A 17845-nucleotide genomic window follows, 5' to 3' on the forward strand; every position below is an offset into this window, starting at 1 on the left:
AGTAATGTAAAGGGAATGCATAGTAGTATCACATCGGTCAGATATCAGAATCCACATAACGGAGCTAGACAAATAAATGCTAGCAACTAGTTTTCCCAACAAAAAGGAACAATGGGCCACATTTATCAATGTATTTGCGCCATGCACGTCAGTTTAAAAAGTGGAGTAAAAAGTGTGCGTGACTTACTCTTTGGCCCGGACTTAGACATACATATGAATATCAACTTTTTTTTTTTAAATCACAAAAAAAATAATTAGCAAATGAGGTAAAAAAAAGTTGCATCTCTGTCCCCGGGAGACCATGGCTTAGAAAAAGTGGTGTTATTTCAGCTAGTGTGAAATTTAATGGAGGTGATGTATTTATTTGTGACAGATTTATCAATGGGGGCACAGCAGGGGTGTCGCTAGCATCGAGCCTTCGGTGCCCAATCCCCAGCCACTTTCAGTGGTGCAGCTATAGGGGTCACAGCGCTCGGCGACCAGGCCCAGAAGCCAAAGGGGGCTGCGGTCCCCTGCACCACGTCTATAAAAAGTTACTATAATAACTGGAGCCGATGTAATAAAATACACTGGCCCTTGTTACTATTGTAATGACATTCTACTTACCCTCCTCCTTCCCGGGCGCAGTCAAAGTCCTGACGTCTTCTCGCGTCATGATGTCAAGACGCTGTGCGCCGCGAATGACGTCACAACGTGGGATGGTGTGAGCACATCCGCTGCACCCGGAGCCGAAGAGGAGGGTAAGTGTAACATTACTGTCTGCTGGGGTCCTGTATCTAAGCCTACCTTGTGGTAGGCTTTGATACAGGGTCTAACAGACAGTATCACATATGGACCCTGTATCTAAGCCTACCACATGGTAGGTTTAGATACATGGCCATGTATGATACTGTCTGATGGGCCCTGTTTCTAAGCCTACCACACAGTAGGCTTAGATACAGGGCCCCAGCAGCCAGTAATCTCGTACTGTATAAGATTATTGTCTGCTGGGGCACTGTATCTAAGCCTAACATGTGGTAGGCTTAGATACATGGCTATGTATGATACTGTCTGATGGGCCCTGTTTCTAAGCCTACCACATAGAAGGCTTAGATACAGGGCCCCAGTAGCCAGTAATCTCATACTGTATACGATTATTGTCTGCTGGGGCCCTGTATCTAAGCCTAATATGTGGTAGGCTTAGAAACAGGGCCCATCAGACAGTATCATACATAGCCATGTATCTAAGCCTACCACATATTAGGCTTAGATACAGTGCCCCAGCAGACAATAATCTTATACAGTACGAGATTACTGGCTGCTGGGGCCCTGTATCTAAGCCTACTGTGTGGTAGGCTTAGAAAAAGGGCCCATCAGACAGTATCATGCATGGTGTGATCCAGTCTGCTGGGCCCTGTATCTAAGCCTACCACATGGTAGGCTTAGATACATGGGCCATGTGTGATCCTGTCTAATGGGTCCTGTATCTAAGCCTACCACATAGTAGGCTTAGATACATGGAGCCAGCAGACAGTAATCCTATACAGTATAAGATTACTGTCTGCTGGGGCCCTGTATCTAAGCCTACCTTAGATATTTTTCCTTGTCCAATATCCCCCATTCTGGACCACAGGTAGGCATCACTTGCATGGTAGGTCGAGATTTAAAATCAAGAGTAGCACAACAATGGTTCGGCCTTGGCACATTCCTGCTTCACAGTAATATTGTCTGATTTATTGCATTTTTATTTCAGATTTACTTCATAATAAAGCATCATCATAGCATGATCTAGCTGTTCTAAACATATAAATGAATATTGTATTTCAGCCAAATCACTCAGACTGTTAAGGAGTTAAAGTATTTTTAAACCAAAGACCCACCAGCTCGTGAAAATTTTTAGGACAAATGGATAGAAGTTGCATACCTCCCAACTTTCAAGTATCACAAGGAGGCAGAACTTTTTTAAAGCCACACCTCTAACCCCACCCAATCTCCGCCCATACACACCCGGTTCAACCTACACAGTATCATGCTCCCATAGTGCCTCCCACACAGTATAATGCGGTTATTATGTCCTCTAACTGCCGCCATACAGTATAATGCCCCCACAGCTGCCACCATAGAGTATAATGCCCCCATAGATCCACCCATACAGTACAATGCCCCCATAGCTGCCGCCATATGGTATAATGCTCCCATAGCTGCCACCATACTGTATAATGCCCCCATAGCTGCCACCATACAGTATACTGCCCCATAGATGCTCCCATACAGTTTAAAGCCCACACAGATGCCCCCATACAGTATAATGTCCACACAGATTCTCCCATGCAGTATAATGCTCATACAGATGGCCCCATGAGGTATAATGTCCAAACAAATTCCCCCATACAGCATAATGCCCCATAGCTGTCCGATGCATCATAATGCCCCACATACAGTATAATGCCCACACAGATGCCCCATAAAGTATAATGCCCCATAGCTGCCCCATACAGTACATTGCCCCATAGCTGCCCCATACAGCTTAATGCCCCCAAAGCTGCCCCATACAGCATAATGCCCCCATAGCTACCCCTAGTGCCAATGCCCTTGTAGATAGTGACACAGTGCAGTATAGTGCCCATGTAGATAGCACCACAGTGTTCCCGGTAGATAGTGCCCCTATATAGTGCCAGTGTCCATGTAGATAGTGTCACACCCCCTTGAAGATAGTGCCACCCCCCACTATAGATAGCGCCATTGGGACTCGCTCTAGGAGCAGAATCCCCAACCAGAGCATAGGCCGGGGATTCCGCTCCTTGGGGAAGCCCTGATTTCACTGTCAGTGGCTACTCCTTGAGCGGAATCCCCGTTCCTGACTCAAATACAGTTGACAGCGGGACATACCCCTGGCCAACCGGGACTGTCCCGCTGAATCCGGGACGGTTGGGAGGTATGGAAGTTGTACTGAATTCTCTGAATGCGCCAGTATTCTGGTGACCATGCTTTGTAGCACTTTTATTAACTGTTTTAGACACTTTATAGACCTTGTCCGAGAATGGGGCGTGATTTAAATGAAAAGGGATGTGGCCTATCGAAAAGGTGGCATGATTGAAATGCACCATTGTGTCGCAAAATTGTGCAAACATTTTGGAGCAAAAAACTAGCGTACACTAAGCCAACCAAGAGGTGAAATAAGGGAGATAAAAGTGTGTAGTACAAAAGTAATGCCAAATTTATTATACGGCATGCGCCACAGTAATAAATTTGGTGCCTCTTCTGACTGCCTTATCTAAGCTTACAGTGTTTTTAGGAAAAACACCACCTCACACACTACAAACATTGTCATTTGTTTTCTTTGGTCAGGTGTTGTTTGGGTCAGTGGCATTTTTTTTTTTTTAAATGGCAGCAATGGGTTGGTTTGGTGTTTTTTGTTGCCTTGTTGTTTTTTAAAATTCATGTCAAAAACCAAAAAAACGCCACCCAAAAATTGCTAGCAAAAAACACATGAAATTCATAGTTTTTTAAAAGCCTAAAAAAATTGACACATAAAAAACGTATGTGTGAAGGTAGCCTAAATCGTAGACAGCATTAGTAAATCTGCGCCATTGTGTTTATTCCACAATGATTTACTCTGTAAACTGGCTACACTGTTCTCTTGTTAGACAAGAGTGAATACATTCAATATTTGTTTGCTGATTTTGCCCGACATGTATTAGTAAGTAGAATACTTTCCCATCTGATGCATTAGTATGTCAAAAACTCTCATTTGAATGCCTGACTTTTAAAGACAGCGAGGATTTTAATACCCTCAGGTTTATACTAGAACATTTAGATTCAGTGCTTGAATTACAGTTTTCCTTCCGAAGATCAAAGTCAGTCGTCTGGTTTGATCCTAGTCTGTCTCTTGCCTAAAACAAAGAATATAGACGACCTATTTTTTACCCCTTACAGAAACCAATGTTATGAAAGTTTTATTAGACTTACTATACTCACTATATTCAAGACTTGATATATAACCAGTATGACATTTCTATTTAAATACAGTTCTGCACATCTGTAAATGGACCTTTAATATACCACATGTGCTCCCATTTTTGGGATGTGGTTGTCAACATTTGTAATCACATTGAGAACTAACTTTTAATGCATTTTAATATGACAACTATAAAAGCATTGCAGTAAAACAGGACTGATTTTTGCAAGCTGTGGATGTATTTATTTCTACTAAGCTTTGCTCATTCTACAGTATTAAATTATATGAGGATATAGGTTACACCCTAGGCATGCTGGTAAGGGTATGTTCACACGGCTTATTTACGGACGTAATTAGGGCGTTTTACGCCTCGATTTACGTCCGAAAATGCGGCTCGATAGCGTTGGCAAACATCTGCCCATTCATTAGAATGGGTCTTACGATGTTCTGTGCACACGGTCATTTTTTTTACGCCCCGCTGTCAAAAGGCGGGGCGTAAAAAAGACGCCCGCGTCAAAGAAGTGCCTGTCACTTCTTCAGACGTAAATGGAGCCGTTTTCCATGGACTCCATGGAAAACCAGCTCCATTTAACGTCCGTAAAGGACGCCGCAAAAAGCGCTTCAACATGCCATTACGGCTGAAATTACGGTGCTGTTTTCTCCTGAAAACAGCCCCGTAATTTCAGCCGTTACGGACGCTGCCGTCTGAACATACCCTAAGAGTCATAAGCTGGACATACACATGAGTTAACTGGCAGCCAGCCAGCAATTTCTCCTGAAAACACCATAAACTCGGCCATGATGAGGGTGTATGTTTATCTAAATGAAAAGAGGGGATTAAACCGCTACCAGACACCTCCAGCTCCAGTTTCAATTAATCAAGAAGGGATATCACCCATCCTATGAGTGCCATGCCCCATCAGCTTTTAGCTAGGAGGTTTCCAAAGATTTCCAAACTAATGTTGATGAGGTTTGATGGGGATCCCAGCTCACAGACCCTTGCTGACGGCTTCTGACACGTCTCCATGACATGAAACAGGCTAGTATAGAATTGGCATTTTGGGCATCTGTTACACAAGTAACTTCATGACCACTAAACCGAAGTTGATAGCTTATAAAAGTCATTTTTTTCTAAATAAGAACTGCTAATAACACTCGTGCAGGTAAATGTTTTCTAGGTTTTTAGACCTAGAGATAAGTAGTGACTACAAGGCAGACATTTTTTTGAACTTCCTGTCAGGCTTAAAGGCTATGTACACCATTGAAATAATTTTTTTGTTTAAAAAAAAAAAAAATGCCTATCAGTGTGTTTTGTGCAACTTTATAAATACTTTTTATTAAAAATTATTTTTACTTTTTGAGATACAGGTGCTTTGTATTCTGTATACAGGGCAGCTGTATCTAGAGCTGAAACCTGTATCTGTCAGGTCAGCGACACTGACGGGTTCAGTGTCAGAGGGTCCTGCAGGGTCCTCAATTGGTTATCATTCTATTAACATTGTTCTGTTTTTGATTTTCTTTTCTATAGCACTGAGCTCCGTTATGGCCACTATTTGGTTCCCAGTTTCCACACACAAAGAAACAACCATTGTGACTTTTGGCTACTCCTTATACGCAGGATGGATTGGGGCAGCATTCTGCTTGTTTGGTGGAATAGTCATTGTCTGCTGTTCGGGAGAATCTCAAGCATTCATGGAGAACCGATTTTATTATTCATCCCAGGGGTCCGGTTCCCCTACCCATGCTAAGAGTGCCAATGTGTAAGGATCAAGTGGTCAGACAAGGCGGACTTACACCATTCTTGGACTTTAATAACTTGTGTGCCTTTTTGTTACTGTATGTCTATGTATGCTGTTCTACAATTTAAGTGCCATGAATATATGGACAAATGTCGAGTACTGTTTTCTTACAGGTCTTCAATATATTGTTGTATACCGTATGTGAATTTTCTTGGTGCTCAGGAAAGAATACCTAGAACAGCAAACATCAGGATTTTGTAGCATTTTTACCTTTATAAGTGATGTTCCTTTGCTTAAAACATTTTTAACACAGAATTTTAAATTATATTTGTTCAATTTCTGTTTTTTAATTACTCAAAACCCCTTAGAACAGAAACTATTTGCATAGCTTACATTCATCAAACATGACAAAAACAAGGTCATTTTAAGATAGTTGGCAGAGACATTGATATTTCCAGTTTGACTAACTTTACAGACTAACCTGTAATGGTTCTCCCCACCCCTAAAACGCAGAACGGACCCATGGTTGCCATATCTTGCATCTATGTTATGTTCCCGAGAGGAGAGGGTATGGTCCTTGTAAACTTGCTTATACTGATTGTTTACTTGCTAAAAAGTGCCGCTTATCCATTTAGCCCCCTGGACGACATCTAAATGTCTACTCTATACACATAGACTGCTATTCTGCATTAATGAGTAGTACTGTTGGGTGTGTAAAAAGAAATAAATGAATGTCTACAAGTAACAATCCCCAAAATCTCATCTTGGGGAGCAGTTTTCACAGATTATGCTCCCACTGCTATTTAAAGAGGCTCTGTCACCAGATTTTGCAACCCCTATCTGCTATTGCAGCAGATAGGCGCTGCAATGTAGATTACAGTAACGTTTTTATTTTTAAAAAACGAGCATTTTTGGCCAAGTTATGACCATTTTTGTATTTATGCAAATGAGGCTTGCAAAAGTACAACTGGGCGTGTTTACAGTAAAAGTCCAAGTGGGCGTGTATTATGTGTGTACATCGGGGCGTTTTTACTTCTTTTACTAGCTGGGTGTTAGGAATGGGAGTGTATGATGCTGACGAATCAGCATCATCCATTTCTGTTCGTTAACACCCAGCTTCTGGCAGTGCAGACACACAGCGTGTTCTCGAGAGATCACGCTGTGACGTCACTCACTTCCTGCCCCAGGTCCTGCATCGTGTCGGCCACATCGGCACCAGAGGCTACAGTTGATTCTGCAGCAGCATCAGCGTTTGCAGGTAAGTAGCTACATCGACTTACCTGCAAACGCCGATGCTGCTGCAGAATCAACTGTAGCCTCTGGTGCCGATGTGTCCTCGCTGGTCTGACACGATGCAGGACCTGGGGCAGGAAGTGAGTGACGTCACAGCGTGTTCTCTCGAGAACACGCTGTGTGTCTGCACTGCCAGAAGCTGGGCGTTCTGAAGAGAAGTGGATGATACTTCTCGTCAGAAGTAAACACGCCCAGATGTATATACACAATACACGCCCAGTTGGACTTTTACTTTAAACACGCCCAGTTGGACTTTTGCAAGCCTCATAAGAACTTTGTCATTCTGTAGCAATTATTGAAAAATATCCACATTTAAAAGGTTATTCCCATCACACAACGTGATGGCATATTGCTAGGATTTGCCACCACTTTACAAACGATGGGGGTCCAACTGCCGGGACCCATACCGATCAGGAGCATCAAAGGGCAGCAGCGCGGTTTAGTTCTACATCCCCTTTACTTTTTTCCCTGCACGTCGGTGCTCGCTGCCACCGGCTGTGCAAGGAACTGCAGCATGGCCCCATTGACTTGAATGGAGCCATGTTTTAGTTCCCTGCAAAGTGATATACCAATAAAATGGAAGTATTAGGTTCGACGCACAATATTTCCCTCAATCTTTTCCATGTGGAGCATGATTCTGAACAGTATAAACACGTCTAGACATTATTTGTTTTTTGGGTAAATATGGCCGTAATTTCTGCATGACTTTCACACGTTCATCAGTTTTCAGTTTGCCGGTGTGTTCTAATTTGTTCTAATCATTCCAGCCTACATCAGGTCAGGCAAATTGTAGATTGTAGAAACATTTTCTGAAAGACAGTACTTTACATATGCTCATGGGTAATTTTTTTGAATTTGGTCCATACACATATAATTTTCACCCTTTTTACAGATGAAAACAGCTGGGAAAATTAAATTTTTAAACATGTCCCATAATGCTTACTGCTCACGCTCTGTAATGTAGACTATTTTAACATTTTGATACTGAGAGCCGTTCTACAGGACTGGGAGTGAAGGGTAGGCAAAGAGGCAGCACATACTTATTTGTAGCCCCGTCTGTGCTTGTGGCTCTAGGGAGAGAGCTGCTAACATAGAAGTCAATGTAAGCAGGACAATCCATAACCACAAGCATGAATGCAGCTGCACAAAGGCCAGGGGCGTAACTATAGCGTGTCGGGCCCCATGCCGAACTTTGGAATGGTGCCCCCCCACCCGAGCAGGACCCCCAGATCAAACACCAGACCACTAAATCAGACCCCGGATCAGACATAAAAAAAAAAAGCATTTACTCACCATTTCTCACTCTTCTTGTCTTCAGGGCACAGCACACAACCCCCGCTACACAAGGTCTGTGCCGCAGCGTATACAAGGTCCTGATACCAGGCTGGGTCAGGACGTTGTATTCGATGCAGCACACCACAATCTTTTATGCGCCCCGCCACAGACCTTGTGTGCCAGGGCCTGATGTAGCAGTGGGCGTGTGGGCAAGGCAATTGGCACACAGAGGGACGGGGGAAAGTTGTCAACTGGACCTGCATTCTGAGGACGTGTATCCAGTTGACAGTGGTGCTAATCTGGGGCGGGCCCCCTTCCCCTCTGACAAAAGGGTCTATGATCCTTCACTACAACTGTTCCTTCATATCTGCTTTTAACAGCAAAATTTTAACAATATATATTGCAAAGTGTGAGCAATAAATGTGTTAACACTATTTATCTAAAGTTCGTGATTAGTTTAAAACTCCTTTATGTTTTTCTCAAGAAATGTCAGGATAATTTCTACATATGTTTTTGTTGATTTTTTGTTTTGCCAATATTTAGTTCTATGGTAAGCTCTGTGTGCATTCTTTTTAATTGTTTAGTTCAACCAATAGGAATATGTCTTCCTTTATGTACTGTACTATGGTGTATTGATTTTGGCAATGCATGTTATAATTTGTGATTTGTGATAAGCCAAACTTCTGGTCTTGTTCAGTGCAGATGTGCATTGTGTGCCGAAATGTGTGCCGATGTTCTGTTATCAACCAATGCAAGGCTTTCTTCACACCACATAAGTATTTTGGCCCTGAATCTCACCATATGGTTAGAAACTTAATTTTTTACTTGCCCAAAAATCTGTAGAAAAATGTTGACGCTGAATTTCAATTAAGATGCAAAGTTCATATTCAAAATGACTGTAAATAATATAATAAGGCTATTTTTACATTACTCTGTGATCTTTTTATATAACTAATGTACTAACAGTTACTTTTTAAACTGTACAATTATTGTAACAATCCATCTTAAATAAAATCTAATAAAATATCCTTGTAAATACTATATTGTTTCATTTTCTGGGCAGCTCTTAAATGTTTTATAATATACCAAAGTCCTAACAATTTCCATCAGTCATGGTGATTTGAAAAAAATGGTTATTCCAAGCAGAAGTATCAGAGTATATGCACCACAACCAAGGCCATTTTAACAGTATGGTGGGCCAAGTGCAAAGGTTTTATGAGTGCGCCCCCCCCACAAACTTCTTGTTTATTGTTTTCCAATGCCTACCCAGTCAATTAAAAGCTCCTTAGCACCAGGTGCCATACATTTATGGAGCTGGAAGCCTAGTGTTGGGGTGCAGCGCCGTAAATGTACGGCACGGTTATGAGTCAATGTCATCACTCGCAGGCGGACGACTGTGATTGCCAGCTGGCCTCCTGCGGCAACGGCTGAGATCAAAGTAACTCCGTTCTAGGCAGTTTAACCCCTTAGATGCCACGATCAATTGTGTCCCATTGCTGACAGTTAAATATGGTAGCCAGGGGACTAAGAAAGGCTCCATGCCTGCCATATGTAGTTGCCTATTAGGCCATGCCTTAGGCATGGCCAAATAGATGTCTGTCAATTTTTCAGGTATTCCAAAGCATTAATTGTTAAAAGTAAAAATTACAAGTAAAAGTCCCTTATTGGAAAAAAGAAAATAAATAAAGTTTAAGACGGCTTTTAAAAAAAAGGAGAGGTGTCCACATACTTTTGGACATATGGTGTATGTTTTGCCCATTTGCTTTCACAGACCATAATCAGGCATTGATGTAGTACATTAAAGGGCTTGTACCAGAATCGACAATTATCACCTATCCACAGGACAGGTGATAATTGTTTGATCGCTGGAGGCCCAATCGTTCACGAGAACCGCTATGGGGAGGACTTTAAATGGAGCGGCAGCGCGCATGCTCGACCTCTGCTTTATTCAAAGTCCTCCTCATTGCGACCGCTACTCCATTTAAAGACATGCTCATCGTGGTACTCACATTCGGTGGGGCCCCAACGATCAGACAATTATCACCTGTCCTGTGGATTGGTGTTAATTGTTAATTCTGGGACAAGCCCTTCAACACAAGAAGGGTTATTTATGACCCCTAAAACACAAGGTTGGCTCAACAATACAGTAAACTAAACAAAGTACTGTAATGATTGTCAAATGGTGCCTACAATATAGAAAGCACATTATACATGTGTCCTGGGCAAACATGGTGTCACTCTATATGATATAAAAAAGTTGCATTTTAATTTCCATATAATATTGCAGAAATTAAATTTTGTTTTCAATATTTAAAACATGTTGATAGATTGCCAAGAAAAAAAACTTCCAAATGCCTCCATATGAAACCATAGGCATTCTGAGGTATAGTATGGGACCATATAATTCTAAGGGGTGCTACAATACGGCTCTATACAACTTAGAGCTCATGCACACGACTGTATTACAGCTGTGTTTTATGGAGTTGTAATAAGGCACCCAAAAAGGTGCATAGGGTCTCATGGAGCTGCTAGGGACACCGTGTGCTGCTGTACTGCCTTCTGCACAAATCTCTGCTGTTTATATGAGACCTCACATAAAATAGTTCAAGTACCAGTAACATATTTTACGGATGTTTGCAGCGAATGCAGGGTTGCCAACCTCCACTTCCGTAATTTCTGGACAACTGAGATAAAAATCAGACAGACCAAAATGTTTACAGACACATTACAAAATCAAGAGCTAGTGATAAACCTGATGTACCCCCATCTTCCCTGTATATAAACCCCCATCATTCCTGTATATAACCCCATCATCCCTCTCAGGCGCCGCCGGCCATGGTGGGGGCCCATCCCGACAGACTCTGCGCGATGTTGCCGCAAGCAGCCGCTATGGCTGCTACAGCGGTACCAACACCACTGAGTGAAGAAGCGCCTGGGCGGAAAGGTGGCTGCTGAGTCGCCGGGCACTTCTGAAGCAAGCAGGGGAAGGGAGCCAGTGCATCGCAGCGCAATGCAATGGCACAGGTCGAACACCCCTAAGGCCGGACCTGATCCATTTACGTCACCCCCATAATCACTCTATATAACCGCCATCATCCCTGTATATAACGGCTATCATCCCTGTATATAAACCCCCATCAATCCTCTCTATCTCCCCCATAATCACTCTATAGAACGGCCATCATCCTTGTATATAACTGCCATCATCCCTGTATATAACCCCCATCATCCCTGTATATAACCGCCATCATCCCTGTATATAAGCACCATCATCCCTGTCTATAACCACCCTCATCCCTGTATTTTACTTTCATCATCCCTGTATATGACCCCCATTATCCCTTTATATAACCCCCATCATTCCTGTGTAAAACCCCCATTATCCCTGTATATAACCCCCATTATCCCTGTACATAACCAGCATTATCCCTGTATAAAACCGCCATAATCCCTGTATATAACTGCCATCATCCCTGTATATAACCCCATTATCCCTGTATATTACCCCATCATCCCTGTATATAACCTTCATCACCCCTGTATTTCACCCACATCATCCCTGTACATACCAGCCATCATCCCTGTATATACCAGCCATCATCCCTCTATATAACCCCCATCATTCCTGTATTTAACCACCCATCATCTCTGTATATAACCGCCATCATCCCTGTATATAACCCCCATCATCCCTGTATATACCAACGATCATCCCTGAATATAATGCCCCATAATCACTGTATATAACCTCCATCATCCCTGTATATTACCTCCATCATCCCTATATATAACATCCATCATCCCTGGAAATTACCCCATCATCCCTGTATATAACCCCCATCATACCTGTATATAACCCCCATCATACCTGTATATAACCCCCATCATCCCTGTATATAACCCCAATCATCCCTGTATATAACCGCCATAATCCCTGTACATGACGCTCATCGCCCCTGTATACAGGGATGATGGAAGTTATATACAGGGATGTTAGGGTTTATATACAGGAATGATGGGGTTTATATAAAATACGCAAGAAAATAGCGACTGCACTCTGCGAACACCAATGCCATCTAAAACACTATATATAAATAAATATGCATTACTGCTGAATCTACTTACAATAGTGAGGTTCTTAGTGCACATTTTGATCAAATTGTGTGAGCCCACCTGCCACGACAAGGTGACCTCACTTATAAGGTGGGTCCCTACAGTGAATATACTGGGTCTAAGCCTGCAGAATACACTTGGGGATGGTAGGAACCATCATTACATTAATTAAAATCACCCAGGGCAAAATGGGAGGAGTGCAAGATCAAAAATGGAAGGGTTATATACAGGGATGATGACTGGCTGGTATATACAAGAATGATAGGTGTTATATACAGGAATGATAGGAGTTATATACAGGGACCCCATCATCCCTGTATAGATTACCCCCTCAACCCTGTATATAACCCCCGTAATCTGTGCATTTAACTCCTTAGCATCTATGTATATTATTACCCCCAGCATCCGTGGGCAATGTCCTTCGCCGTGGCACGCGTTCATTGAGTTAAATGGGGCGGGCATTGAGGCGGAAATGAAGAGTAAATGGAGTGGAGTTTGGGGACACTGTGGACCAATAGGATATAAATACGGAGCTGTTTTCCAGAGAAAACAGTCTCTGATTTACAGCCGTTTTTTATGCATCAGGCGTTTTTTAATGTGTTTTTATGGCCGTTTTTGGAGCTATTTTTCTATTGAGACAATGAAAAATGACTCAAAAAATGGCTCAAGTGACATGCACTTCTTTTTTGAGGGGCGTTTTCTTACACACTGTTTTTACAAACGGCGCGTAAAAAAACGCACCGTGGGAAATTGAAATCACTGGGCAGATGTTGAAAGGCATTCAGCCTCCATATTTTTAGACAATTTTCGGGGCGTTTACGTGAACATACCATCAACAGTGATTTAATGCTTATTTTTTTTATTTTACAAAATCAACAGCTGCCAAAATTTGGCAGTATGAAATTTATCAGCCCTGTATTTCAATTATTGGATAGTTTCCATGGCAGCTTTTTGGACGTTGAAAGTGTTTTAACAAAACTATTCCCCGTGTGTATCTCAATGCGTACCAAGAACTGCTGTTTTTCCCCACCAAAAAGCAATCTAAAATTAAGGTGAAGGATCTAATTGAGTGTTTTTAATATGTCATTAAAAAATAAAATAAAAAAGGGTCACCGGAGTAGCGGGTAACAAAATATGGGCTCCCTGATTTCCAACTGCTGATATGATTGTACATATTGTATGTCCACCCCTGAGCCTACCTAAATAAAACTAGCTGTCATGTTACTGTAGCTTACCTGACTGAAACAGTTGTGACGTCTGTCACGGTGCAGAGTGAGGACCACTTGGCCGTACCGCGTAGCGAGATAGCTGCTGCCCCAACAAGTATAATGCAATGTTTATAGTGCTGAAAGGGTAACTGAGGCAATGTAGACAGTAGCGGTGGTTTCAGGCTAAGATGAGGATCTGACAGTAGACAGACACCCGGTGGGGTGTGTCACAATAGATGCAGCAGAGGGCACAACACGACTCCAACTCTTGAATGCAAAGAGGCACGGTAGCACGGGATACAGGCAGCAGGAATAGGAAACACTGGGAACTGTTAAACACTAAGAGACCATTTGCAAGGACAAACTTAAGGTAGCACAACAATGCTCAGGCAATCATTGAGAGGGCAGAGCTCCCTTTAGTCCAGAGGCATACTAGGCTAATTGCAGCTATTCTGTAAATGTACGCGTACTGGCCCTTGAAGGTCGAGCACACAAGGGCACGCTCACCCTGCGGGAGACAGTGTCCGCACTGGGAAGTGAGTGCCGGCATCTCCCAGGAGAGAGATGCTGCCGGGAACTCGCTCGTCCATGGCCGCAGCCGTCAGAGGGTAAGTCAGGACAATGGTCCGTGGCCATAGACATTACAGTATCCCCCTCTTATGCCCCCTCTTCTTGGGACCAGAGCGGGAGAGAAATTTATTCATGAGGGCAGGAGCATTGATGTTCTCCTCTGGCTCCCAGGACCTCTCCTCTGAACCAAATCCCCTCCAATCCACCAATAAAACGTTCTTCCTCCTACTCTCTTGGTGTCCAAGATCTCCCTCACCTCGAATGTCTCAGACGAACCGCTAGGAGCCACTGTGGAACTAGGAGTCTTGGAGTAGCAGCTCAGGACCACAGGCTTCAGCAGAGAGACATGAAAGGAGTTTGGGATCTTGAGGGTGGGAGGCAGCTGAAGCTTGTAGGAGACAGGATTTATCTGCAGCAGAATTTCGAAGGGTCCGAGGAACCTGGGAGCAAACTTGCAAGATGGCACCCTCAGCCGGATATTCTTAGAGGACAGCCAGACCTTAGTGCCTCGAAGAAACTGGGGAGGCTCTCGTCTTCTTGTGTCTGCCTTTCTCTTCATGCGGTCGACAGCCAGCAGAATAGAAGATCGGGTCCGCTGCCATATCTGTAGAAAGTCCCTGAAAGTAGAGTCAGCTGCAGGCACCTGGGACATAGTGGAAACAGGAAGAGGTATTAGTGGATGTTGGCCGTAGACAATGAAGAATGGGCTGGAGGTGGTGGACTCACTAGTATGGTTGTTGTAGGAGAACTCAGCCCAAGGAAGAAGATGCACCCAGTCATCATGCTGCCTGGAGATAAAGTGCCGCAGATAGTTCTCCATAATCTGATTAATCCTCTTGACTTGACCATTGGACTGGAGATGGTAAGCTGAGGAAAAGTGCAACTTCACACGAGGAGATCACAGAGGGCTCTCCAGAACTTTGAGGTGAACTGAACCTCCTGATCCGAGACAATATGCAGAGGCAAGCCGTGCAGACGGAAGATGTGTTGGATGAAGAGACCGGCCAGTCAGGAAGCAGAAGGCAGACCAGTCAGTGGAACAAAATGAGCCATTTTGGAGAATCGATCCACCACCACCCAGACCGTACTGCATCCAGCAGAGGGAGGCAGGTCCGTGACAAAGTCCATAGCAATATGCTGCCAGGGAGCATCGGGCACAGGCAGCAGCTGGAGCAGATGGAGTGGGAAACTTTATTTGCTGCGCACACCGTGCAGGAGGAGACAAAATCCGTTTTGTCTTTGGGCAGCTAGGGCCACCAGAACTGACGGGAAATTAGGTCTCGGATGTTACGGGTACCAGCGTGACCTGCCAGCTTGGAACTGTGTCCCCAGCAGAGGATACTTCCTCTGTCTGCCAGACGCACAAAGGTCCTCCCCGGAGGAATGTGTCTAACTTGCAGAGGGTTGACAGAGATTATGCAGGAAGGGTCAATGATATTCTGTGGGGACTCCACAGTGTCTTCTGTCTCGAATGACCTAAACAAGGCATCGGCCCTCAAATTCTTGTCGCCAGGGCGGTAGTGGAGTTTAAACTGGAACCGAGCGAAGAACAGCGACCACCTGGCCTGACGAGGGTTCAGCCGTTGGGCCGTCTGGAGATAGGTGAGGTTCTTTTGATCCGTGAATACCAGGATTGGATGAGCTGCGCCCTCTAGTAGGTGTCACCACTCCTGCAAAGCCAGCTTGATGGCCAGTAACTCCCGATCCCCAATCGAGTAGTTGCGCTCCCCGGGAGAAAAAATGTTAGAGCAGTAGCCACATACTACTGCCTTTCCTTTGGAGCCTCTCTGGAACAGAAGTGCGCAAGCACCAACAGAAGAGGCGTCCACCGCCAATGAAAACTGTAGAGAAAAATCAGGATGATGGAGGATTGAGGCTGACGTGGAGGTCTTCTTTAAGCTCTTGAACGCGGCCTCTGCTTCCGGAGTCCACACCTTGGCGTTCATGCCCTTTTTGGTGGGGGCAGAGATGGGAGCTGTCAGTGAGGAGTAATTGGGGATGAACAGCCGGTAGAAGTTGGCGAATCCCAGGAAGCGCTGTATGGCCCTTAAGCCTTGAGGGCGTGGCCATTCCAAGACAGCCTTTACTTTTTCAGGATCCATTTTGAGGCCCTGATTGGAGATGATGTAGCCCAGTAAGGGTAGAGAGTGTCTCTCGAACACGCACTTCTCCAGCTTGGCATATAGGTGATTCTCCCTTAATCGAAGCAAGACTTGGCGGACATGTCTCTGATGAGTCGCTGGATCTGGAGAAATAAATCAAAATGTCATCGAGATACACCACAACACAGACATAGAGGAGATCACGGAAGATGTCATTGATGAACTCTTGAAAAACAGCGGGGGCGTTACACAGGGCGAAGGGCATAACCAGGTATTCGTAGTGCCCATCAAGTGTATTAAATGCCGTCTTCCATTTATCCCTCTGATGAATCCGGATTAGATTGTAGGCCCCCCGTAGCTCTAATTTGGAAAAAATGTTTGCTCCTCATATGCGATCAAACAGTTCAGAGATGAAAGGCAACGTGATCTGGTTGAGGCCCCGGTAGTCAATGCAGGGTCGGAGGGATCCGTCCTTCTTTTTAACAAAGAAAAACCTGGCCCCGGCCGGGGATGAAGATTTGCGTATGAAGCCCCTCTCTAAATTCTCATTGATATAGGCAGACATCGACTGGGTCTCAGGTAAGGAGAGAGGGTATACTCTGCTACGAGGAGGAGACGAATTAGGGACCAAGTCAATAGGACAATCATATGCCTGGTGTGGCGGCAACGTCTCTGCCTCCTTCTTGTTGAAGACATCTGAAAACTGAGAGTAACTAGAGGGAAACCCTGCCAATGACTGATGTGGAGGAGGCTGAAGCGGATGGATATGCCCCAGACAGCGGTTGAGGCACTTGGGACCCCACTGCAGAACCTCTACGGAGTTCCAATCTGTGTAGACGGAGCCAAGGCAAACCCAGCAACACGGGGTTGACGGCTTTGGGCAGGACAAAAAAGGAGATTAGCTCAGAATGAAGGGCTCCCACTTGAAGCCTCAGCGGTTTGGTCAGAGACAATATTGGGTCGGGCAGCGGCAGTCCATCTACTGAGGCAACGATAAACGGCTTCCCCAGAAGGGTAGTGGGCAACTGAAGAAGATCCACAAGGTCTCTGCATATACAATTTGCTACAGAGCCAGAGTCCAGATAGGCAGAGGCCAGGTGGGTCCTCTCGCCAGTGACAATAGTCACAGGGATGGACAGCTTGGAGGAGAGTTCTCTGTCAAATGCTGTGTCGCCAAAGGGTTGACTCCCCAACCAATCCTAGGCGTTGGAATTTTTTGGCTTCTGGGGACACAGACTCATGACATGGCCAGCGAGGCCACAATATAGACAAAGTCCAGAAGTGCGCCTGCGCTGTTTCTCCTGGACAGATAGTCTAAGCCGATCCACTTGCATCGGGACCTCGGATGGAACAACAGATGAGGACAAGAGGGGTTGCTGGAAGTTGGGAGCCAATCTATCAAGCCTTCTCTCTCGACGAACCTCTTGGGATCCTTCTGAGTCTCATATCAACCCAGGTAGCAAGTAAAATTAGGTCGTCCAAGGTATATGGTAGATTATGAGCAGCCAGTTCGTCCTTGTTCTCAGGTGATAGACCATGCCAGAAGGAAGCTACTAATGCCTCGTTGTTCCAGGATAGCTCCCCTGCCAGGATCTGGAACTGGATGGT

The 17845-nt window shown here is 44.4% G+C and overlaps 1 protein-coding gene across 1 annotated transcript in view; it reads left to right on the plus strand.

The window, feature by feature from the left end:
• The window catches only part of CLDN11 (claudin 11), a 43710-nt gene extending 36883 nt beyond the window's left edge, over positions 1 to 6827 (plus strand). The window contains exon 3 of the mRNA XM_075864043.1: positions 5466 to 6827. Within this exon, the coding sequence (XP_075720158.1) occupies positions 5466 to 5701 (236 nt within the window). The 3' untranslated portion in view covers positions 5702 to 6827. The remainder of the gene's footprint in view (positions 1 to 5465) is intronic.
• The last annotated feature ends 11018 nt before the right edge of the window (positions 6828 to 17845 follow it).

The sequence above is a fragment of the Rhinoderma darwinii genome, chromosome 4 (assembly GCF_050947455.1).
Source record: "Rhinoderma darwinii isolate aRhiDar2 chromosome 4, aRhiDar2.hap1, whole genome shotgun sequence".
Taxonomy (NCBI): domain Eukaryota; kingdom Metazoa; phylum Chordata; class Amphibia; order Anura; family Rhinodermatidae; genus Rhinoderma; species Rhinoderma darwinii.